Source organism: Amblyraja radiata, chromosome 25 (genome assembly GCF_010909765.2).
Source record: "Amblyraja radiata isolate CabotCenter1 chromosome 25, sAmbRad1.1.pri, whole genome shotgun sequence".
NCBI classification, from domain to species: Eukaryota; Metazoa; Chordata; class Chondrichthyes; order Rajiformes; family Rajidae; genus Amblyraja; species Amblyraja radiata.
This window is the reverse complement of record NC_045980.1, coordinates 36112941-36138260: the sequence shown is the minus strand read 5'-3', so window position 1 is coordinate 36138260 and position 25320 is coordinate 36112941. Positions and strand designations below refer to the sequence as shown.

General features: G+C 43.1%; 1 protein-coding gene across 5 annotated transcripts in view; it reads right to left on the bottom strand.

The window, feature by feature from the left end:
* mphosph9 (M-phase phosphoprotein 9) overlaps positions 1-25320 on the bottom strand; it is a 36499-nt gene that overhangs the window by 1976 nt on the left and 9203 nt on the right. For 2 of the 5 annotated variants that reach the window (XM_033043897.1, XM_033043901.1), the window contains 16 exons: positions 24198-24310; positions 22211-22336; positions 18586-19085; positions 18121-18279; positions 17350-17437; positions 15572-15787; positions 15347-15394; positions 14192-14256; positions 12651-12755; positions 11913-12080; positions 11357-11535; positions 10324-10500; positions 9753-9873; positions 8575-8693; positions 2652-2905; positions 1234-1302 (listed from right to left, as the gene is read on the bottom strand). In XM_033043897.1, the coding sequence (XP_032899788.1) occupies positions 1234-1302; positions 2652-2905; positions 8575-8693; positions 9753-9873; positions 10324-10500; positions 11357-11535; positions 11913-12080; positions 12651-12755; positions 14192-14256; positions 15347-15394; positions 15572-15787; positions 17350-17437; positions 18121-18279; positions 18586-19085; positions 22211-22336; positions 24198-24310 (2507 nt within the window). The remainder of the gene's footprint in view (positions 1-1233; positions 1303-2651; positions 2906-8574; positions 8694-9752; positions 9874-10323; positions 10501-11356; positions 11536-11912; positions 12081-12650; positions 12756-14191; positions 14257-15346; positions 15395-15571; positions 15788-17349; positions 17438-18120; positions 18280-18585; positions 19086-22210; positions 22337-24197; positions 24311-25320) is intronic. The other 3 variants (XM_033043900.1, XM_033043898.1, XM_033043899.1) reach the window with 3 other exon arrangements.

The window sequence follows — 25320 nt, the reverse complement described above, 5'->3', positions numbered from 1 at the left end:
ATATTTAAATGTAGGGGTGGATTATTCAAAGACTGGTCGTGGTTGATCGTGAGAAGAAAACTTTGACTTTGGGAGGATACTGCTGGAGGGGGAGGTTTGGGCACAAACATTGCAAATGGAATCCATACGAGGAGTCAATATGTGTAACAGGGCAAGGAAATCCATTATAAATTCAGCATTTGAGGGATGTAAAGAAAAGCAGTTTGGAGTGAATATCCAGAAATGTGCACAGTTTATTAGAGTTTAGAGATACAGTGTAGATACAGGGCAAATGGCCCACCGAGTCCACACCAACCATCAATCACCCGTATACTAGTGTTATTCCATTTTTGCATCCTACACACTAGGGGCATTTTACAGAAGCCAATTAACCTACAAACCTGCACGTCTTTGGAAAGTGGGAGGAATTTGGAGCACCCGGAGGAAACTCATGCAGTCAAAGGTACAAACACCACACAGATAGCACCAGTGGTCAGGATCGAACCCCGGTCTCTACCACTGCACCAGTGAGGTGACAGCTCTACCGCTGCACCACTGTGCTGCCCTGAAGGTGAATGAACATTTTTGAAAGTTTGGACTTCTTGGTTGCTCAAAGTTGAGAAACTGGGATAACATAGAACTATTGTGAACGGATGATCGATGATCAGCTTGGACCCAATGAACCGAGAGGTCTGTTTCATGCTATCTTACTTAATTTAGAGACAAATTTATTGCTGATTTATTGGTGGCCACTGAATTAAGTGGTTAAAAGTTTAAGAAAAAGTTGTTGGGAAATAAATTACTTGTAAGAACTAGAATGAAGGAAGAAAATAAAACAAGTGAGATGGAATTATAAACCTAGGCTCTTATCAAGTCTCCAAAACTGATGAAGGCCTCAAACAAATCACAGGAAACTATTGCTCGCTTATTGTTTACTTGGTAGCAAACTGAACAGAAAACAACTGTAATAAATACTAGCATTTATTTTTCCATTGAAGTGTTTAATTGTATGGGGTTGAAGTAAAACATATTTCAGAGTGGGTATCAGAAGGAATTTGATTGTTAATCGGGCCTTCACATGAGAAGTAGCTTTGCATCATTGACCTCACTTCACACACACAATGTTAATCTTTGGATTTGTGATACAATTTCCATTTCATCCACATTTTTTCTTTTTGTATTGTATACAGGAATGAAACAGTTTAAGACACTTTTAATTGAACTATAATTGTGGTGCAACAGCACCCACCCTACCTTTTCCACCCTTGCTTGTAAAGTCATTCTACCTGTAGAACCAGGTATACGGCTTAACGCAGCTTCAATCTGCAATTAAATATTAATCCCAAATTAAATGTCAACCAAGCCAGAGATGCCAAAAACAGCAATACAATAAATAACCATAATAGTACAATTGTTCAGTATGATGTTCTCTGCAGTGCATCTGATGCCCAACCCTGACAAAGACAGAACAACCTTAGATACACGATTGACAGTGATCGTTTTAACCAACAGAGGCACTAAACCAGAACCAAGTATGAGAAGCCACTTTAAGGGACTTCATTCACCTTTGCCATTGACTGTGCACCCAATGCCGCTCAGAAGCTGATATGTAGGAAAGTCTGGACAAATCTACCAACTTTGGTCTCACAATTAGCACAAAGAAAACAGACACGATGCACACCATGTGCAGAACCAAGCATCCTTATGAATGGTTAGAGACTTTCAGTAGTGGACAGATAGGTCCACATACCTTAGCAACAGTCTCACAAGATCAACCAACATTGATGATGAAGTCAATAACATGACTATACAAAAATAAAAATAGCTGAATTCAGACTGGGACAATGAGCAGCTCACATCCACGTCATTTTTGAACACTTTATCATGCAATCAGACACTACACTGTAAATGAATTGTAAATCACAATTATCAACATCCTTTTTATTTAGTTTAGTTTAATTTAGAGATACAGCGCGGAAACAGGCCTTTTGTCCCACTGAATCTGCGCCAACCAGCGATCCCGGCACATCAACACTACCCTACACACACTAGGGACAATTTAAATGTATACAAAGCCAATTAACCTACAAACCTGTACGTCTTTGGAGTGTGGGAGGAAAGAGACCTCAGAGAAAACCCACATGGTAACGGGGAGAACGTACAAACTCCGTACAGACAGCACCCGTAGACAAGATTGTACCCAGGTCTCTGCCGTTTGAAAGCGCTGTAAGGCAGCAACTCTATTGCTGCGCCACTGTGCGGCCTTTAATAGATGAATCTTACTTTGTAGTTTATTCAGCAGTCTTTTTGCCAATCAGCTTTTTGTCTGGCAGAATAAAGACCCAATTTGTACCAGTGAGGCCATGCCACCCAGCAAAAACACACACTATTATTTCATATTCCATTTACACTGAAATACTGCAGTTCAGTTGGTGCCGTTTGAATTGCTTTTATTTTAAAGGATCTCAAGAGCTTTATGACTTTATAAAATGACATTATTTGTAAAATTAACTACATGTAAAAAAATTAAACACTTTATAGGGCATTGACCCAGACCAACTGCAAAAGATCTTTATTAAATCCAGTCTATGGTAAAGAACGTCATTAATTTTAAACAGAGTTTAATTAAACTTGGCCTCAACATGGGCATGAATTGCTCATTGCTTCATTACCTGTTGCTTTTCTTGTGCAAGTGCATCAAAGAGTTGCTCCGTTTCTGCCAAAGCCTCCATCCTTGCTTTATACGTCAGCTCCGTCTCATAAGGAGTTTGTAATGGCGACATTTTCTTTTCTTTCTGAGAAATTGTTGTCTTATCTTCCCAGGCTGGTCGACTAGTGACAGACCCCATCTTAACAGCGTTTAGAACAGACTCGGAAGACAACGCATGTTCAAATTTATCAGCATGATACCTTGAATTTTGCCTTGCTGCAGAAAAAAGATGCTTGTTATCAAATGTGCAGTTAATTATCTCTGAAATGCAATGAAGACACTTCTCAACTGGATACAAAACTGGCTTGGTGGCAGGAGAGTTGTTTTTCAGATTGGACCCCCTTTGACATGTGACTGAATGGGTTTAATATTGTTTGCTATATAATATTCATGTTTTGATTGAGACTGCGGGTGACCTGCTTGGCATCATCATTTTCTGATGATGCCAAAATTAGTGGAATAGTGGACAGTGAAGAATGGTATCCAAGGTTACAATCAGATCTAATCACCTAGAAAACTGGGGAAGGGAACTTAATTTGTTGGAATTTAACTTGTACAAGTGAACTTGAATTTGGAAAGTTAAATCAGGACAGGACATTTTTTAATTTAGTTTATGTAGATCAGTGCATGCTCCTTTAACATAGTGACCTCACCACTACTAACCACTCCCCATTGTCTCTTGTATAATTGTAGCTTCCCCACCTCCAGCTCGCTCTCTAGCTCCAGTGATGACCACGGACAGCTAGTGCATAGTGTGTGTAGTGCCCTTAATAAAGTTATGTAGTAAAAGACTTTGTGTGTCAAGTAATACCTTTTACATGGTGTCAGAAGTGGGATACGAACCCACGCCTCTTTGCGACATATGGCTCGGCGGTGCCGCCTTGAAGCGATTACACCGGACGAAATGATCAGGGACGTCCTGGTCAACGGTCTCCTAAACTCTAAGCTGCGTGACGAGCTCCTGATGAAGCCTGATCTATCGCTAAAGGATGCCATGCATGCCGCTCGCATGGCCTCTGCTGTTGGCTCCGTATCTCAATCGGTGTCCCAAGATATCAATTTCACCGGTACTGCTGGCCGCCGGCGGATCAATAGCCCGCCACGCCGGTTCACCCCCTCTGCACCCGCTAAGGTCACCCCTCGTCGCTGCCCAAATTGCAATTTCTCCTCACACCAGTTCAACGTTTGCCCAGCGCAGGGTAAAACTTGTAATTCCTGCGGGAAGCTGAACCACTTTTCTGCAGCTTGTCGATCGCGAGGGAAACCTGTCCCTGCTCCTAGAAGGAGTCTAAACAACCTTGCGGACTGTGATAGCGCGCCTGGTTCCCAGTGCCAGCAAGATGAACTCCCTGGTTCTGATACGAGTTCCTCCCATGGTGATTCAACTTTGTTTTTGCTTTTGGGTGCACCTGCATTGATAACAGATCCTTCTGTACATGTTACACTCCTTCCCTGCGAAGGTCGATACTGGTGCTTTTGCCAATGTTATGTCTGTTAGCCTCTTCAAGCAGATAAGCTCGGGGGAGAGGGTGACTCCCGATGACTCCTTCATGCCTATGGGGGAGGTATTCTGGTCGCCGTGGGGAAGGCCACGGTTATCTGTACAGTTCTTGAGGCCTCTCGGCCCCTCACTTTCCTCCTGCTGGAATCTGAAAACGTCACCCTGCTGGGCGCCCGTGCATGCCAGGACTTTGGTTTGGTCTCTTTCCACCGCGACATCCACCTGGTGCAGGCTCCCATGGACCCCCTGAACGAGTATCCCGACCGTTTTGATGACATTCTGGGCAAACTGCCCTGTGCCTATAAGATCGTTGTTGACCCGGGGGTCGACCCGGTGATTAGACCGGCCCACCGTGTGTCTTTTGCCATGAAGGGCCGCGTGGAGTCCACACTGCGTGACATGGTGGCCATGGGCATCCTCAAGGAGGTGAGCGCTCCCACCCTGTGGGTCTCGACCATGGTCGTCGCTGCCAAGAAGGATGCGAGCGAGATCAGGATCTGCATCAACCCGAAAGACCTGAATCTTGTTATCAAACGCCCGCACTACCCCATGCGGACAGTGGAGGACGTCGCTGCACAGGTCGGTCCGGCCACAGTCTTCTCGGTCCTAGATGCCAAGAGCTCCTTTTGGCAGATCCCTCTGGATGAACGTTCCTCCTTCCTGACTACCTTTATCACACCTTTCGGCAGGTTCCGTTTTCTCCGCATGCCTTTTGGGATCAACTCAGCAAGCAAGGTTTTCCAGCGCACCATGGAACAGCTGTTTGCCGGGTTGCCGTGCGCCATCATTGTGGATGACATCCTGGTGTACGGGAGGGACGTCGCTGAGCACGACCTGCACCTCCGCCAAGTCCTGGACAGGGCTCGTGAGATCAATCTCAAACTTAACCCGAAGAAGTGTCGGTTCCGCGTTCAGGAAGTCACTTACGTAGGTCACGTTTTCACGGCCGGGGGACTAAAGCCAGACCCCCAGAAGACGGCAGCGGTCACCGAAATGCCCGCTCCCACCGACGTGCCCGGCCTGCAGCGCTTTCTGGGCATGGTCAACTACCTGGGGAAGTTCATACCCGACCTCAGCGAACTGAGTGCCCCCCTGAGGGAGCTGACCAAGAAGGACAATGCCTGGGTCTGGCTCCCGCACCACCAGTCGGCCTTCGTGGCCCTGAAGTCCAAGCTCGCACGCACCCCGACTCTAAAGTTCTTTGACCTAACCAGGCCAATCGTCCTCACCTGCGATGCATCTCGGTTCGGCCTCGGTGCCGCCTGCCTGCAGCTCTATGACAATCGGCAGCTGCCTGTTTCCTACGCCTCTCGCACCATGACCCCTGCTGAGCAGCGCTACGCTCAGATCGAAAAGGAGCTCCTTGCCGTGGTGTTCGCATGCTCCAAATTCAAGGACTACATTCTGGGCAACTCCTTCACCATTGAAACTGACCACCAGCCGCTGGTCTCTATCTTGAACAAGCCTATCCATGCGGCCTCTTCACGTTTGCAGCGAATGATGCTGCAGCTCCAACGTTTCACATTCGAAATTGTGTACCGCAAGGGCAAGGAAATGTTCATGGCCGACACATTGTCCCGTGCGCCGCTCCCTTCCGTTGCCCGCCATCCAAAAGAATCGTCTGACCTGATGGTACTGAACGTTAACATTGTTCCCTCTTGGCAGATGCAGTCCCTGGTCAAACACACTGCCGCTGATCCTGCCCTGCAACAGCTTGAGGGCGTCATCCGCCGTGGCTGGCCTGACCGACGCTCTTCCCTACCGGCTGGTGCCATGCCCTACTTCCTGGTTCGGGACGAATTGGTGCTGCACAACGGCGTGGTGGTGAAGGGTCACAAGGTCGTGGTGCCGGCCGCGCTGCGGGATCACTACTTTCAAACCGCCCACAACGGCCACCCCGGGGTGGAGGCCACTTTGTCCCAGGCCCAAGCCCAGTTTTACTGGCCTGGCATGGTTCAGGACATCCAGGACAGGGTCTCAGCCTGTGCTGCCTGCAACAGTCTCCTGCCTCATCAACAGCGCCAACCTCTCATGCAGCAGCCGGCTCCCGAGTTGCCGTGGATGGCTGTCGCCACTGACATATTCGAATGGCGTGGCAAACACTTCCTGGTCCTGGTGGACTCCTACTCCAGCTGGTTCGAGGTGGACCAGCTGCCGTCCCTCACGTCTGCTGCCGTCATCGGGAAGCTTCGCCGCCACTTTTCGACCTTTGGTTCCCCGGTGACTCTCCAATCCGACAACGGCAGCCAGTTTACCAGCGCGGAGTTCGGCGCCTTCGCCACCCGATGGAACATTCGCCACATCACCAGCAGCCCCGAGTACCTGCAAAGCAATGGCCTAGCAGAGCGCGCTGTCCGCAGCGCCAAGGAGCTGCTGGAACATTGTCGCCTTGCTCATTCGGACTTCTACCTTGCCCTCCTCAACCTCCGCAACATTTCCCGGGACCCCGCACTCGGTTCGCCTGCCCAGCGCCTCATGTCCCACACCACTCGACCCCCTCTCCCGGTCTCTCAACAATCCCTAAAGCCCGCGGTCCGCAGCCCTGCCGTTGTCAAGGAGCGCATCATCGAGAAGCAGGTCATCCAGAAGCGCTCCTTTGACAAATCATCCCGTCTGCTTCCCCGTCTGTTCCCAGGCCAGGTTGTCCGGATGAAGTCCACCTCCGGTCATCACCGGCTGGCCGTTGTCGTTGGCAATGCTGACTCTCCCCCGGTCATACCTGGTTGACTACGAGGGCACCGTGTACCGTCGGACACGCCAGCACCTGCTGCTTGTCAACGAGCCTGCTCCGCCTCCCTCAGACCCGTTTTCGCTGCCTGTCCATTCCCCACTGCCTGAAACTCCTCCTGCCCCTGTCACTCCTCGCATGCCCCGGACACTGCCCTCTCAGCTCTCTGTGCCCCGCACACGCCAGCCTCCTTCTCCTGCCTCACCTGCAGGTGTACCTGTTTCGCCACCCCGTTCTCCTCCTTCCCCTGGGCGCTCGTCACCGGGATCTCCCATCTCTGTCCCTGCCCCCGTACCTGCAGCTCCTGCGGTTGAAGGGGAAGGCGGGTTGCGCACCCGCTCTGGGCGGTTGGTCAAGCCGCCTGTCCGGTACGGAGTGTGCGAGTAGTCTGTATCATGATATAGTCTAACTGTTCCCTGCTTATGGTCTGATTCTAGCGTATGAGCCGTGGTCGCTTTTGTTTCCAAGAGGAAGGATGTAGATCAGTGCATGCTCCTTTAACATAGTGACCTCACCACTACTAACCACTCCCCATTGTCTCTTGTATAATTGTAGCTTCCCCACCTCCAGCTCGCTCTCTAGCTCCAGTGATGACCATGGACAGCTAGGGCATAGTGTGTGTTGTGCCCTTAATAAAGTTATGTAGTAAAAGACTTTGTGTGTCAAGTAAGTCCTTTTACAGTTTAGAGATACAGCGCGGAAACAGGCCCATCGGCCCACCGAGTCCGCGCCGACCAGCGATCCCCACACACTATCCCAATTAACATTTTATACAAAGCCAATTAACCTACAAACCTGTACGTCTTTAGAGTGTGGGAGGAAATTGAAGATCTTGGAAAAAAACCCACGCAGTCACGGCGAGAACGTACAAACTCCATACAGACAGCATCCATACTTGGGATCGAACCGGGGTCTCTGGCGCTACAAGTGCTTTAAGGCAGCAACTCTACCGCTGTGCCATCGTGCCTCCTCATAGTGAATGCAGGACCCTGAACAATGTTGTTGAACAGAAACCTAGGGATACATGTACATGGTCCCCTGAAAGTAGCAACACAAGTGGACATGGTGGTGATGGCGGCATATAGAGAATGTTGCCTTCATCAGCGAAGCATCGGGTACTTTGGGACATCATGTTACAGTTGTACAAAATGTTGGTTAGGCTTCAGAGTATTGTGTGCAGTTCTGGTCACCACACTACAAGAATGATGTAATTAATCTGTAGAGCATGCCAAAGATTAACAGGGATGTTGTCTGGATGGAGGGGCTTGGGTTATAAGGAGAGATTGGACAGCCCATGTCTGTTTTCCCTGCAGCAAAGGTGGCCAAGAGTTGTCATGTTACAAGTATCATAGACGAGACGGCCATTCTGTTTCCCATTGTAGGGGCAGCATAGCTCTAAGGTAAGAGAGTGGAGGTTTAAAGAGGATCTGAGGAGTAAGTGCTGTAACTCCAATGAGCTGCCATAGAAAGTGGTGGAGACAGGAGCACTAACAACAATTAAGAGGCACCTGTACAGGTACTTGAATGAGCGGGACACAAAAGAATATGGAATTAATACAAACATGTGGAATGAGAATAGATAGGCACGAAGGTCAGAGTTATGGTGAGCTCACAGGCCTGTTTCTATGCTGTGCAGATCAAACGAAATTATGTTACCCGCTAAATATTTACATTCTGTGTTTTCCAGTGGAAAGAACTGAAGCCTTTTTCTTGGGCTTGAATTGCAGGAGAGGACTGATTCGGCAAGGTTGACTTCATCCAAGTTAACATCAAACCTAAAAATAAAATGATTTTGTGAAGAAAGTAAATCCATAATAATTTTTATACAAAACCCCTTATTGTTCAGAAGCCTAGTTTAATTACAATGTCATTCTTCCATGTCATCGCACTGGAGTGCGTAGCATGCAGATGTGTTTGGGATGTTATGTTTTGGTTCTGAGGAGAGACTGGAGAGCCCGGGTTTGTTTTTCTTGGGGGTTAGGAGGCTGAGGGGGGCAGGATAGTGGTATAACAAATCTTTGAGGGGCATAGGAAGGGTCGATAGTGAGAAACGTTGCCCCATAATGAAGATACCCAACCAGGAAGCATGGAGTTGAGAGAAGCAAGAGGGTTAAAGATGACAGAAGAGGAAAAAAAACAAAGTGGTTTCAATCTGGAACAAACAGGTGGTGGAGGCAGAGACTCGCACAACATTTAAAAGGGTACCTACCTCAACTGCCTCCTCTGGCAGCTCATTCCATACACCCACCAACCTCTTTACAAAAGATGCCCCTCAGATTCCTATAAAATCTTTCCCCGCTCACCTTAAATCTGGTTCTTGATTCCCCAACTCTGGGTAAACGACATTCACCCGATCTATCCCCATCTTGATCTTATACACCTCTATAAGATCACCCCTCAGCATCCTGCGCTCCAAGGTATAAAGACCTCGCCTGCTCAACCACACCTAGTTAGGGCAAGCTCTCCCTGGATCCTTTGCCATCTAACATTCCAGAGCAGCTTATTGTGTGCAAACTTGTTGAAATCTATATGTACGACATCTCCAGCTGTGTCCTCATCAATATTCTCAAAAGCAACTCATTCAAAAGCCAATCCAATCAAATGTCAGTTTTTTTTTTTTAAATCTGCATTTAGGTGAACTAGGAAAATTGCCTAACCAAACATGAATGGAAAAGTCATTAAAAAATCACCTTGAACATCACAAAAGGGATTTTCAATATTATTGCGGAAAACCCATTTTTTACTGATAAGAAATTTACCGAGGCATACTGAAGCATTTGGAAATATCTGCCATTTTGACCAAAACACACTAACAGAAACACAATATTAGTTACCTTGTCACTGTGTTTTCTTCTTTGCCAAGGAGATGATTAAATCCAGGTGATAGGTTCTCTTTAGGGCAACGCTTGGGACTTGACTTAGCAGACAATGATGTCAGCAAAGTGTTGCGTTTGGCTAGCAAAGAGGGGGGAAGAGCGCAATGTTATAATAATTGAAATAATTCGTTGTTATCTATCAGCTGGGCTCCACAATCTCTTCAAATTGTGTGGAGGAAGAGAGATGGTTGACCATTCTGGTCAAGACGCTGCACCTTCTCTGCACCCAGAGTTTCCCCAACAAAACACTGGTCATTCTATGCTGGTAACCGAGTTGTTAAGCAGGATATGCAACATTTAGAGGTTATTTGAGACAAGGATATCAACCAACATGAAGGTTTTACTAACAACTATTTACCTTGATGTTTCATTGTCAGAAGTATAGAACCCAATGCAGAAAAAGTAAAAAGGGACTAATAAATATAAAGAGACTAAAAAAGTAAAGAGACCAAAGAAAATATTTAACTAAATAATAGATGGTCAATAAACAAAGTTAAACTTTTCTGAAGGATTACAGAAACATACTTACTTGGTGTGGAAGTGGGTGTTGATTTCCTGTTTGAAGGGGGCACAGATGATGATCTTTGGCCTGAGGGAGAACTGTTGCCCTTTGATCTTGTCCGATCCTTACACGAGTCCATTGATTGGCCTCTACTAAAGCTTGAGTCCACAAATCCTAAGGTCTGTGTGTGTTTCATGACATCTGCTTACAGCAAATAAATAATTGACATTGTCACTTTCATCTCTACATGTTTCATGTCTGAAGCAAATTATACAACTTCTTCCCAGACAGATTTATGAAATTGAACCCCACAGAAGGGTGATGGAGCTGGTCATTGGTCCAGTCATGCCTCTGTTGCTGACCTCCATCTCAAGGTAGTCCCACTCAAGAGTTACTCTGAAGACAACACAATGTGCAGGCGTAACTCAGCAGTTATTCCAGCACTTTGTGTCGTTTTTTGTGGTTCCTTGTGTCTCCAAATTGTTCAGCTTGTCAAATTGCAAAATTACAAAAGGCATTTTTCTGCCCACTTTTCAAACTGCTCGAGATCCTGCTTGACAACCTTCAATCCAAAACGTCACCTGTCCATGTTCTCCAGAGATGCTGCCTGACCCACTGAATTACTCCAGCACTCTGTGTCTTTCACTATTCACAACTTTGTCAATATTTGCTTTATCTGCAAATTTACCAATCTGCCCACTCACATTAAGAGATTTAGCAGCTAGCCTTTCAAATATAATTTCATGATCAATTTTAAGTCAACCAAAATCTCAACACTATCGTCTGTTGCTGAAACTCTGACACTACTAAGGCATAATCTTCTTTGGTGGCATTGTATTGTATTCATCATTGTTAACATCACACCCCCATTATTTACAAAATACTAAAGGAATATTGAACGTGCAAAAACAATAGATGGAGTGCCATTGTCATAATGTGCAATTATATAATGACACCAATATATCTAACATCTGTTTAAAAAATGTAGTTTAAATGAATTTAGATTCAATACAAACAACAAATCAAGCATGGCAGGATGAAGAGAATAAGCTGTGCTTACTTGTACCATCTCCTGCTCCTGATACATTGTGTAATGGTGTTTGTACTCCCCAGCTTTCAGAAACCTTTCTCCCATCAAATTGTTTCAATGCTCTCAGAATGGGAGGAGTTGACAAGTCCAAGTCATTTGCAAAATCTTGCAGAGTGCAGGGATGATCTTTCTCTGGTGGAGAATGGTACCTGGGGAGAATAACAAATGAGAAAGGACAATTTCTAAGTATCATCTGTGATCCTGTAAAACCTCTCACTTTGCACCAGCACAGCTAGAGGCCACAATATTCCAACACATTCCGATCCCGCAAAATACGTTCGAATCCCAAAGTGGAGGCTAGAGAATTTAAATTCCAAGTAGTAAATAATTAAATGCAGAAGTAAAAAAATAAATAAATAAAATCTAGTAACAGCAATCACAACATTACCAATTTGTTTAAAAGAACATCAACGCCCTTTGGGAAGGAAATCTGCCACACACCCAGCCAATCTATTCTAGTTCTTTCAGCCTTTTGCTGTTACCTGCATTTTCTGTTTTTATGTTTCTAGTAAAGATGTGGGCTGACCTTCTGGGATGCAAGTGAGTTTCTTCAAATCCGTCGCCAGAAGCACTGTAGTTGTTCTCTAAAGGTCGTCCTGTGAAGATGGAATAATCAGAACCTGGAACCAGCCACTTCCGTCTTGCCACATCAGCTGGGGATTTTACAGGAAGATATGCATCATGGTGGACAAATCTGTTTGTAAACAAGAGAACAATGAAACAATTCAGAAACATCATGAAAGGCAAAATATTGATTAGCCCATGATTATTTAATTCAATGTTTTATCCACAAACTCCATTAAGATTTGCCTTTAAACTTCTCCAATGAGGGCATAAATTAAAAGTCACTTTTGTTAATTCCGGAGTTGGCTGTCTTATGAAGATGAAGAATAATTGTCTAGCGAGCCTACATTCTCTTATGTTTAGTAAAACAAAAGGCAATCTTAGATATCCACAACAGAGTAAATGGTGTAAGACTCTTTCAACTAGCTGGACATTCTGGAGCCGGGAGCCACAGTTTCAGAATAAGGACCAGACCTGTAAGGGAGTGAAGGAGTGTAACGTAGAGGATCGTGAAGCTTTACAATTCCCTACCCATGAAAGATGAGGATGCTTCAATGAGTATATTCAAGTTTGCTATTGATAGATTAAGTTCTGGGAAAATCACAGATATGGGAAAAAGCCATGAAAGGGAATTTTACGTACAAAATGTTATGTAAAAATGTTTTTGAAAACATAAGCTTTGACTTGCGTAGCTCTTTACCTGCTGTTTGATGTATGTAAACAACTATCTGCACCAGTCCGAACCTTTATGTAGTTTTTCTCATGGTCTACTTGTCTAATCTGAGCCTCGAGCTTTGAAACAACTCTGAAAAGAGAACAACCAATTTTATTACTGAAGTGCAGGTGGTTGAGGGAGACCTTACAAATAATAGGTGAAATCATGAGGGCATGGACAAGGTTTTTCCCACCCAGGGTAGAGAGTCCAAAACTAGAGAGCATGATTCAAGGCGAGAGGGAAAAGTTTAACGTAGATCAAGGGGCAACACGGAACAAACTGCCAGAGAAAGTGATAAAAGTAGGTATAATTATGTTTAAAATACATTTAGACAGTTACATGGATTAGAAGTTTAGCAAATAGAGCTAGCTCAGGTTGGCCAATTGCTTGGCTTGAACAAGTTGGGAAGTAACTTCACATGGATACAGCTGGGACTAAAATACAATGACTAATTACATGTAGGTTATTTGCGAGCTCTACTTACCCTTAAAACTTTGTTCAATTAAAGGGATGGAACAAAACAGAGAATTACAGAAAATGTTATTACAGAACTTGGAAAGCATTGACAGGGTTGGACAAAGCTATATTGGTTGATGAAAGAGAAAGCAAACGTAGCATATCCAGCAGTGATTTATTTTTTGAGGATGTAACTAGTACAACAGATAGGAAGGAACAGTCCATTTGACATATTTAGACTTTCAAAAGTGTTTGTCTCCAACATAAGAAGTCTTGAAATTAAAGCACACCACATTTGGAATAATAGAATCTTGATTAGTACGGGTGTCAAAGGTTATGGGAGAAGGAGAATGAGAGGGAAAAATGGATCAGCCATGATTGAATGGCGGAGCAAACTCAATGGGTCAAATGGTCTAATTCTGCTCCTGTGTCTTAAACTGTGATTGTTTCACAGGAAACTTTATAGATTTGATAGAGGTATTCAAAATCTGATCATATTTAAATAAGTAAATCAAGAGAAGCCGGTTCCATATGCACAGAATTCAAAGTTTTAAAGGATTCAAATTGAATGGTGAAATATCAAGAGATTTAACAAAAATATGTTATGGAGTGGCGGCTATGATCTGGAATGTACAGCTGAAAGGAGGTTGTATGCAGAATCAATTGTGGATTTCAAAACGGAATTAGATACATTTTTGAAAATTCGAATTATACAAATGCAAGGAACGATATTGGATTTCGCTATAAAGGGCAGGCAAAGACGGAATGGTCTCCAGCGATGCATTTTCCGATGTGGGTGATGGTCAGTTAATTAGACTGTTACAGATAACAGCACAGGAAGCAATGTTCATGCCTCTGCTGCATTACAATATATGCAACTTGTAATTTGGGAAGAACACATTGGCTCAACACAGCAATACGAAGTGTCAATGAATCCTGATCTTAGTCAAGTATTACATTGTCTAAACATCATTATTGTAAAGTATCAAAACTCACTTTAAAAATTACGTATAAAGTGGGATTTTGCCATGCTTCCATTGTGTGATAAAAACAAAATATCATCATCTAACCTTTTCAGCTCAGAAATCTGAGAATTTGCATCATATAGTTTATCTTCAGTAGTGTGTAAAGTTTCCTGGGCAAGAAAGAAAATAAGAACAACTTATGTTATATTATATAACTTGTATTTGAATAGGAAAGGCCCCTAATGCTGGCAAATAGAGAGAGTACAGAGCAGATTTACTAGAATGTTGCCTGGGTTTCAGCAACTAAGTTACAGAGAAAGGTTGAACAAGTTAGGGCTTTATTCTTTGGAGCGCAGAAGGTTAAGGGGGGACTTGATAGAGGTTTTTAAAATGATGAGAGGGATAGACAGAGTTGACGTGGAAAAGCTTTTCCCACTGAGAGTAGGGAAGATTCAAACAAGGGGACATGACTTGAGAATTAAGGGACTGAAGTTTAGGGGTAACATGAGGGGGAACTTCTTTACTCAGAGAGTGGTAGCTGTGTGGAATGAGCTTCCAGTGAAGGTGGTGGAGGCAGGTTCGTTTTTATCATTTAAAAATAAATTGGATAGTTATATGGATGGGAAAGGAATGGAGGGTTATGGTCTGAGCGCAGGTATATGGGACTAGGGGAGATTATGTGTTCGGCACGGACTAGAAGGGTCGAGATGGCCTGTTTCCATGCTGTAATTGTTATATGGTTATAAATATTAGCAATAGCTAGACATAGGATTGACATGGAGAAGATGGGCCATGGGTCTATTCGTATGCTGTACATTTCTATGGTCCCAATATTACACTTTTAAAATTATGAATGGCTTCCAGAGTCAATATGGCAAGATTGGTGGAAGGGAGAAAAACTAGTTGATATAGAATCAAGATGAGTGCATAAGAAACAAAACTGACAGGAGGACTTTTTGTTTAAAGCTACATGGGAAGTGGTTGATGTCAGAAGCAGGTCCGATTATAGTGGTCAAAAGGGAATTGCATAAGTAACTGAAAGAGAAAGCATTTAAGAAGGAACTGCAGATGTTGCAAAATCGAAGGTAGACAAAAGTGCTGGAGAAACTCAGCGGGTGCAGCAGCATCTACGGAGGGGGGGGGGGGGGGGTCTAACTGGATTGCTTGTGTTGAGCTGCATGGATCAGATGTGACCAATGAATTCCTTCTTAGATAATCATATATAGTGGACCCAAACTGCAAAAGATCGTATGACATTACCTTGACACTTTCATGCTCTTTCCCCAATGACTCGTATTCTGTAAGCAGCTGCAATGCAAAACATCCATTCTTAAATTCAAACCTTCAAACTAAACTCTTCTTCGACAAATTAAATATAAAGTACTCTCCAAAAAAAAATCTATACACAAAAATAGTTCCACATAAATAGTAGAATCTGTTGTTCTCACAAGCTTAATTAATGAATTAAAATAATTTGTGACTCACATCCTGCAATATTTTGTGTTCTTGTTTTCTTCTGGCATCTTTGTTATCAGAATGTCTGTAAGCTTTTTCAAAAGCTTCTTCTAGGTCTTTCAGCCTGCTGTTGAGTTTGTTGATCATGCTATCTTTCTCCTTGCTGTCTTTTCGCATTTCATCGAGGCGCTGTTGCAATGCCTTGGCCGCAGTACTAACTGCATCATAGCGTCCGGGCCAGTCAGCCTTATCAAAAGGACAAGTGTCATTTCTAACAGTTAGTAAACAACATTAAAAAATGTTTTTTTTTTTACATTTGAGGCCCAGGAGCGGTTGGAGGTGCTTGAGGAGTATAAAGAATGTAAAAAGAATCTTAAGAAAGAAATTAGAAAAGCTAAAAAAAGATATGAGTTTGCTTTGGCAAGTAAGGTGAAAGTAAATCCAAAGGGTTTCTACAGCTATATTAATAGCAAAAGGATAACAAGAGATAAAATTGGTCCATTAGAGAGTCAGAGTGGACAGCTATCTGCAGAGCCAAAAGAAATGGGGGAGATATTGAACAATTTTTTTTCTTCGGTATTCACCAAGGAGAAGGATATTGAATTATGTGAGGTGAGGGGAACAAGTAGGGTAGCTATGGAGACTATGAGGACCAAAGAAGAGGAATAACTGACACTTTTGAAAAATATAAAAGTGGATAAATCTCCAGGTCCTGACAGGATATTCCCTAGGACATTGAGGGAAGTTAGTGTAGAACTTGTTTTCAAATTCTACAGAGAGATTTAGGCCATTTGGAAGAGTGGGCTGAAAGATGGCAGATGGAGTTTAATCCTGATAAGTGTGAGGTGCTACATCTTGGCAGGACAAATCAAATTAGGATGTACATAGTAAATGGTAGCGAATTGAGGAATGCAGTTGAACAGAGGGATCTAGGAATAACTGTGCATAGTTCCCTGAAGGTGGAATCTCATGTAGATAGGGTGGTAAAGAAAGCTTTTGGTGTGCTGGCCTTTATAAATCAGAGCATTGAGTATAGAAGTTGCGATGTAATGTTAAAATTGTACAAGGCATTGGTGAGGCCAATTCTGGAATATGGTGTACAATTCTGGTCACCAAATTATAGGAAAGATGTCAACAAAATAGAGAGAGTACAGAGGAGATTTACTAGAATGTTGCCTGGGTTTCAGCACCTAAGTTACAGAGAAAGGTTGAACAAGATAGGTCTTTATTCTTTGGAGCGCAGAAGGTTAAGGGGGGGACTTAATAGAGGTCTTTAAAATTATGAGAGGGATAGACAGAGTTGACGTGGATAAGCTTTTTCCATTGAGAGTAGGGAGGATTCAAACAATAGGACATGATTTGAGAATTAAGGGACAAATGTTTAGGGGCAACATGAGGGGGAACTTCTTTACTCAGAGAGTGGTAGCTGTGTGGAATGAGCTTCCAGTGGAAGTGGTGAAGGCAGGTTCGTTTTTATCATTTAAAAATAAATTGAATAGTTATATGGACGGGAAAAGAATGGAGGGTTATGGTCTGAGTGCAGGTAGATGGGACTAGGTGAGAGTAAGTGTTCGGCACGGACTAGAAGGGCCGAGATGGCCTGTTTCCATGTTGTAATTGTTATATGGTTATATGGTAAATAAAGAAACAACTGGCATTACTGGGGTTGGCACTTATTTTCCTCAAAAATCTTCTAACCTATGGTACTCCACTTAGGACTAAAGCAGCAGTTTTATCAAGAATGAATTGTAGTATTTGTTCCAAAGGATAACAAATTCTATTCTCTTACTAAAAGAACTTTTACTCACCAATTGCATTTCCATTAAGGAGTTCTTGTTCTCAAGATCCTGAATTACTGTGGCAGCCTCAGTTAATATTCTTTCCAGTTGTTCACATCTGAAAAATCCAAAGTAGCCGTGAAAGTCTTGCAACAGTTTCAAAGTTATTGTCAATGCTCAGTCAATAATACCTGTAGGTAATGGGGAATTAATTCTGCCAATATTCTTAACCTGGCGATGTAGAGAGTAAATAAATCTGATTCCTGATCAGCCTCCAGTGACAATTTTAAACTTACACGTGCAGATATCTGAAAATAATGATTTGCAATAACTTCTCAGTGGAATTATCCATTATCACACAGTATGTAAAATGGCCACTTCAATGAAAAGACAGTCAATGCCCAAGACATTTCAGGAGACAAGAACTGTACAACGTGATCATTTCAAATTTATAAGAGTTTCCCACCATCTCCCAGCACGAGTTGTCAGTATTTTTGCTCTCCAAGTTTAGCTTTAGTTAATTAACATTTATTGCTTCCAGTGGCTAATGACACACTGTTCTGATGCATCTGGACTATCATGCTATTGAACAGATCAAAATACATTTGTACTCCTGTGTATGTTATGTTTCTAATTACATTTTGATTATTTTAAGCAAATTGATTTTTTTAAATATATAATAGAACTACACTAGAGCACATATATTTTGGTTACATTTCAAAAAACGACATTCAAGAACAGTAGGTGATGTTAAAAAATATATTTTTTTTAATTTTGTTGTTATTTGGAACAAAAAAAAACCTTTTGGAAAGATTCTGGTTATGTTTCTCTGCTTCAAATATTGCTGAAGGTGAACTTAAAGTGTCCAGTTTCTTCTTAAGGCTGTCGATTTCTGCCTCGTAGTACGCTCTGATGTCGGCCACATGACGTGCATGCTTCTCACGCAAGTTTAGGCGAGCACTAGAAACAAGTTTTAAAATAAATAACATGGATTTAAGTTTATGATGCAAAAAATAAATTGCATAAGCATACAGTTTAGTCACATTAAGCCCTTGAAATCTGTGAAGGCAAATTTGCAGTTCCCCAACTGACCTCTGCACTACCATGCTCAAGTCTGCCTTCAATGCTGACTGGAAACATATGGTAACCTTGCTTACTTACATAAATAAGGTAACTAAAACAGTTGGGACTATTGATAGATTCCAACCAATGTAAACCTAAGAGGTTTCTTAAACAATGAGGTATTTTCACAAAGTGTTCACTTACGTTGATAATGTGATGGGATCCTCAAGAGATGAAGCAGAAACATCATAGTCCAATAATCCATTTATATTCTTTTCACTCCTCAACTCAATGCAAGGCACAGATGATGGAGTCAACTTGGAACTGCTGTTGTCGCCTTGCCCTTGCAAGGTGCTTGCATGCCGAGTTTGTTTCAAGCTTGTACAATGTTGGACATTGTACATTGGACCTTGGACAACAGTGGAAGATGGAGAAGCCAAATGGCAATTCCAGCTTTGAGAAAGTGCTGAGCTTTTCTGTACAGTACATTTGGAAGTATCGATCAATTCTGATTCTGGACTACTACATACATACAAATTTGATTGGGGATGGCAGTAGCTTTGAGCGGTTACACTGATGAGAGAGTCTGGGCCAACTGAAGACAGTGTCTCACATTCAGAAACCACCAGCGGGGTACTACAACGATCATGTGGGGAAAATGCTTCAGTTGGCTTCATGTGAAGCTTTGGATCAAGTGTTAAAACCTTAGGAGGACAAGAAAAGATAACTGATCAACTTTTAATGTAAATCTTCATTCAAATATGAAGATGAATTACACTTATAAACAAATATCAACTGATCTTTCAAATAAGAACATACACAATATGAGAAGCCATGCAGTCCCTTATGCCAGCTCAGCCATTGAATAAGATGACAGCTGAACTTCCACCTCAGTACCGCTTCAACCCACACTTGTCCAACAACCTCCAAGTCCCTTAAAATCCAATCATGTCTGTGAAAATATAAATCATCTGTAGATTGCTGGAAATCTAAACTTAAAATATAGAATGCTGGAAACATCACTCTGAGGCAGTTAACATTTCCGGTCCAAAGAAGGGGCTTTGACCTGCAACATTAACTCGTGTCTCTCCTTCCACAGATGCTGCCTGACCTGCTGAGTACCTCTGACATTCTCCATCAATCTCCGGATTGAATGCAGCAACACAACCTCCACAAACATCTTTTTCCCTAGATGCAGAAACTATTGCTAAACTCTGTCCTGGGTAGCTGACTGTGTGGCTACCTATTAATTCGCCGATGACATAACGTTGGTTGGCTGAATTACAGATGGGGATGGGTCAACATACACAGGATAGAATACCTGGTTGAGTGGTGCCAAAACCACAACCTCTCACTGTCTCCATATCAGTCCAAAGTTTCACCCCACCTAAACTCAACCACCTGTAACCTCTCCTGTATTAAGTATTCCCTACCTTTCCCATGACAAGCACCAATGGTTTTCCACAACCATTCGAAAGCCCTGTGGTGATTAATGAACCACCAAAACACACACATTCCCCGTCATGAGGGTTTTCACTCATCCCAATTTAACTCAGATCAATCTCCGAGTGGGTTATTTTGCTTCTGAACCACTGTACATTGTATCTCCTCTGCTCCAGCACGTTCAGTAATTGCCTTCAGAAATCCTATTGCTAATGGGGCCTTTTCACGGGGCGAGTTGACGCAAGATGTCACCAGAGTGAAGAGGTCGTGGTCCAGCACGAGTCTCGCACGATATAACGGGGGTAGATAAAGAGTTCCCACGGTACTCGGCATTTCTGTTATTTGTGCGAGTGACTTGTCCGTTTCCCGAGCTTTCGCGTTAAATCTTGAATGAACATCGTGAACTACACGTGACACAAATGATGTAACTTTTTTTTTCACACACTATATATATCCTCCCTTGGTTGAATTGGCTCATTTGGAGACATATTTTACTGTGTATGTGGGAGACACAGATGGACTGAGCACAGTACCTCGGTCTTACTGTGTGTGGGAGAGGGGGAGAAAGAGACGTACACTCACAGAGGCAGAGTCTCTCAGCCTATGTAAGAGGGAGGGAGAGAGAGAGAGAGGCACACACAAGGTGGATGTGAAATCTCACCTGCCTGTTTCAGTGACAGACACCCGCCGCCAGTAAATGAAGAGACCCCCATCTGTCTTCCCCTCCTCTCCCTCGACTCCCCCACCTTTCCCTCCCAACTTCAGTCCCGTATCGACCCCCTGGGAAACTGAATAGAGCAACAATATAGATATAGAAACTGAAACAATATAGAAACTGAATAGCGCAACATGGCAAAAACATCTCTGACACGCTTTACCCCCTTTCTTTGAGATTTTCTGGGAGCCATCTCTGCAAGTGTTCCTGTTAAAAAGATTATCCAACAATGACAATTAGGTGGGACGTCCTCGAAGGACACATGTTCCCTTGTCGATATTTTTACTCACCTTCTGTCCCCTCTGTCCAGCTTCCGGGTTTACCGTTCGCAGGAGTTCCCACGCGCTATATCTCTAAAATCTGAAGTTAGGTAATGTCTAAAGGAACTGCAGACGCTGGTTAATGCTGGTTAATACGCACAGAAGGACACAAAATGTTGGTGTAACTCAGCAGGTAAGTCAGATCTGGGAAGAAAAACATAAAAAGCTGGAGTAAGTCAGCGGGTCAGGCAGCATCTCTGGAGAAAAAGAATAGGTGACGATTCGAATCGGAGCCCTTCTTCAGACAGCCTAATCGGAATTGAGTCTGAAGATGTGTCTCGTCCCGAAACATCAGCTTTTTTTCTCCAGAGATGCTGCTTGACTCGCTGAGTTACTCCAGCTTTTTGTGTCTGTCTTCGGTTTAAACCAGCATGTGCAGTTCACTCCTTACACGGGTCTCTGTACAACATTGATTGGTAGCGTTCCGGACCCCTGGACCCGAGGACTCCGACCTGTATCTCTCAAAGAAGTACATGTGAAAAATTTCTCACGGACCATAAAAATGCGTAACCTTTCAGTAAAGTCCCTTTTAAAGTCCCTTTTAAAGATTATAGTTATTTTCTTGAATCTCATTAACATAACTCATGAATAAGTTGATGTCCATATGCGGATGCAAATCTTTATTTTTATTTATTTTTTAAATTCAATCCCACAGAAGATAATTTTTACTCACCTTCTGTCCCCTCTGTCCAGCTTCCGGGTTCACCGTTCGCAGGAGTTCCCACGGTACCCGCAAGAGTTATTACGGATATCGCACTGGCCACTACGTTCATATAATGTTGCAATACTCAACCACAAGTGTACAAGTCACTCTTGGAGAAATTCAAACTTTCTTGAATTTTCTCCCGAGTGACCAAGTTACACGACTACCTGCCGTTAGCGCTACGGTGGTCCACGGTGGTCCACGAATGCCGTACTGTTATCGCACGAGGTTCCCACGATGTTAAACTCCGGTTAACTCTTGCGTCAAGTCGCCCCGTGAAAAGGCCGCTTAAACGTTCTGACCTTGCAACACTAAAACTCTACCTCAGCTTCCGCTATTCAAACTTACAAAGGTTTCAGTACACCACGTTCTTCTAATTCCCAAAACTATTCATAAAAAACGTGAGATCTGCTGCTAAAACGTGTGAAAAGCTGTTGCCCAACTGCCACCTCCGCTTATTTCCAGCTTTCTCCCCCTGAATCCATCAGTGTGAAGAAGGGCCCCTTACAGACACGTTGCCCGCCCATTTCCTTCCACAGATGCTGCTGACCCAGAGTTCCTCCAGCACTTTGGGTTTTGCTTAAGATTCCAGCATCTGCAGTCTCTCGTGTTTCCTAAATGTGGTTGCATTGAACAAAATCGTCTTACCTGTGGAGGTGATTGAAGGCGTAGAGGTGAACAAGAATCCCAGGCAGACGGACTCGCTTTGTCTTTCTGCCTCATACAATAGATCTCCTTCAGCGATGGGATCTCACACTGAGAGTCTGCTGGAAACTAAAAATAAATACTTTTGTTTTTCTCACTTTAGTGATATGATCCAGCTTAATGCAAGTCTGGTAAATATTTTAAGGTCATTTAAAAAGCAACCCAATCCCTTAGATTTTTTGTTCTAATAATTGGTGAGATAAGGGAATATCTTAATCTTGCCAGCAAGTATGAATGAAACTTGGGACCACACAGCAGAAAGTGGTGAACACAAGTTTATAAGAGGAAATGGAAGTAGTTGCCAACTCATCACATGGTTCAATGACAGAAGATGTGGCCAACACATTACAGGTGCTTAGACACAAAGTCTGCAGAAGATAAAGACGGAAAATAGTCGAACAACAAATGTTCCACCTAAATCTGCCGCTGCAGGTTGCAATGGTGCAACTGAGGTTGGTATTGCAGAGCATTCAAGAGCCATGCAGCCACAGAGATGGCTGGAGCTGGCTGCTCTTCGAGTGTGAAATTAAAATGCCTGGTTCTCTTGGGAGTTGGAGCTCTCTCTCAACTATTCTGAAACCCACAGGCATGAAGAAAGTCTAGATTTGCCCAAATGAAGAAAACCAGTTTGTATTAATTGCATTATGGAATCATATTCAGCCAATCAAGACCATCCTGGTTAATACAAAAATGTTGTAAGATAAAAATCGAATCTATTGTTAGACAATGTTATAGTTATTATTCAGTCTGAAGAAGTCCCAACCGAAAACATCACCTATCCATGTTCTCCACAGATGCTGCCTGACCCGCTGAATTACTCCAGCACTCTGTAAAACATCACCTATCCATGTTCTCCCGAATGTGTGTTGGCTTGTGTTAATGTGTGGGGATTGTTGGTTGGTGTGGACTCGGTGAGCCACAAGGGCCTGTTTCCATGCTGTATCTCTAAACTATACTTGTTTTAAATGGTGCTCTGTATAAAACTGGTTTGGTGGGAATCAAAAGACACAGGGCACCAATGCACTAATTTAAATATCTATCTTTTCAAATATTGAATACCAAATTCCCAAAACAATGCCAGTATGAAATTAGTCAGCAGACCTTACAACCATTGTGAAACTGACCCTGGAGTAATTTGCAGTAGAACATAGAACAGCAACTGGCCCAGGCCCTTTGGCCCACAATGTTTGTGCTAAACATGATGCTAAGACCAATTCTTATCTGCCTATACATAATCCATATCCCTCCAAAAAAGGTTTTGGCTGTCTATACTATCTACACCTCTCAGTTTTATATATGTCTATCAGGTATGATGATAGGCTTGTTATTTTTCTGGTTAAATTCCTGCAATTTAAAATAAAAAACAAATCTAATGCAAAAGTTTGAAAAGCTACATCTGATGTTAAATACAGCCAGCAGGGTTGTATAAATACTTAAATAATTACATGCTGTCACACAAGACAACATCATGTTGGCGGAAGAATTGAGGTTGAATAAAACTTGTTTCAACGCTACAGTTGGTTAACCATGCTCATCCCCACTGCTGTTTCCCAATTAACATAACTGCAGACGAGGCCCTTCTTTTTCTATAAACCAGCATCTGCTGTTCCTTGTTTCCTCGTTGTCCCTCTGTTTTCCCACTTCACGTGCATTGTAGTAAATTCATATTTTTATGTCCAAGAGGAAGAGACAAATTAAAGCTTGGAAGAAATGTTTTAGATTCTTAAATTATAAAAGAAAAATGACAAAATTACGCCTCAAGACATCATTTGAATTCATTCAAGAATTCAGGATATTTGAGAAACAGCTGGAAATAAAACAGCTTCTTTGTGAAAATTAACAGTATGACAAGGTTTTCAGGCGTACACAGATTTCCTCAGTGATATCAGTGAAAGTAGGCTGGCTGCTTGGTGAAGCATTTCCTACATACGTGCAGTGTTTTGTCGGTTTTGGAGGGAGAGAATCCATCAGAAAGATCCGTCTCCTTGTTCTTCGGTAAAGAGTGGTAGAGTTCTCGCTCATCCATTTGCCAATAAGATAGCCCTAAAGTTAAAGTAGAATTCAGCCAACAAACATTTATGCATGAAATTCCTACAAAACTAATCTCACAATCTTGATATTGGAAAACTAATTATGGAATTACATAGATCTGACGCACTCCATTCCTTTATTTTGAGATCAAAGAGGTGCAGCTAGTCTTTCCCCATCTCCTGGAGCTGAAGGATCAGTGATGCTGACACTGTGGAGTAGGGTAATCCACATGACAAGAGCAAACTACTCAATCTCTGTTGGCTCATTCCACAACCCATTCACCAGAATAAGTGAACCAACATCAGCACCCAGTGCCAGCTTCCCACCACCTGCAGAGGCTGCCTCGCCAACAGTCTGTCTGTCCTTTCTTCTTTTTGTTATTTTTAGTATGTTAAAACTATGTTTTAGTGTTCCTTGGTTTGTTTTATGTGGGAGGTGGGGGGGAAACTTTTTTCAATCTCTTACCTCGACGGAGATGCGATTTTTTTCCGTATCGTATCTCTGTCCACACTGCGGCCTAACATCGTGGAGTTGGCGGCCTCTCCTGGAGACCGCAGGAGTCTGCGGCACTTTAATATCGTGGAGCTTCCGATCCCTTTGCCGGGATCGAAGTTCCAACCACGGGGCCTGTGGACTTCAACATTGTGAAGCTCTCGAGGTCTCTGGTAAGAAGAGGCCAACCCGGAAACTCTATGTTGCGGAGAGAGTTTCAACCGCCCCGACGCGGGAGTCTCGATGACCCCGACGGGGGCTTCGACCGTCAGCTGCGAGGGCTTTGATCGCCCCGACTGCAGATGGTTTGACTGCCCCGACCGTGGGAGAACAAAAGGAAGTAGATTGAACTTTATTGCCTTCCATCACAGTGAGGAATGTGGAATCCACTGTGATGGATGTTTATGTGAACTTATATGTGTATATGTGACTTGTTGTTTTTCACTTTGTATGGCTGTATGGCCTTATGGTAACTCAAATTTCACTGTACCTTAATTGGTACATGTGACAATAAACTGACCTTGAAACCT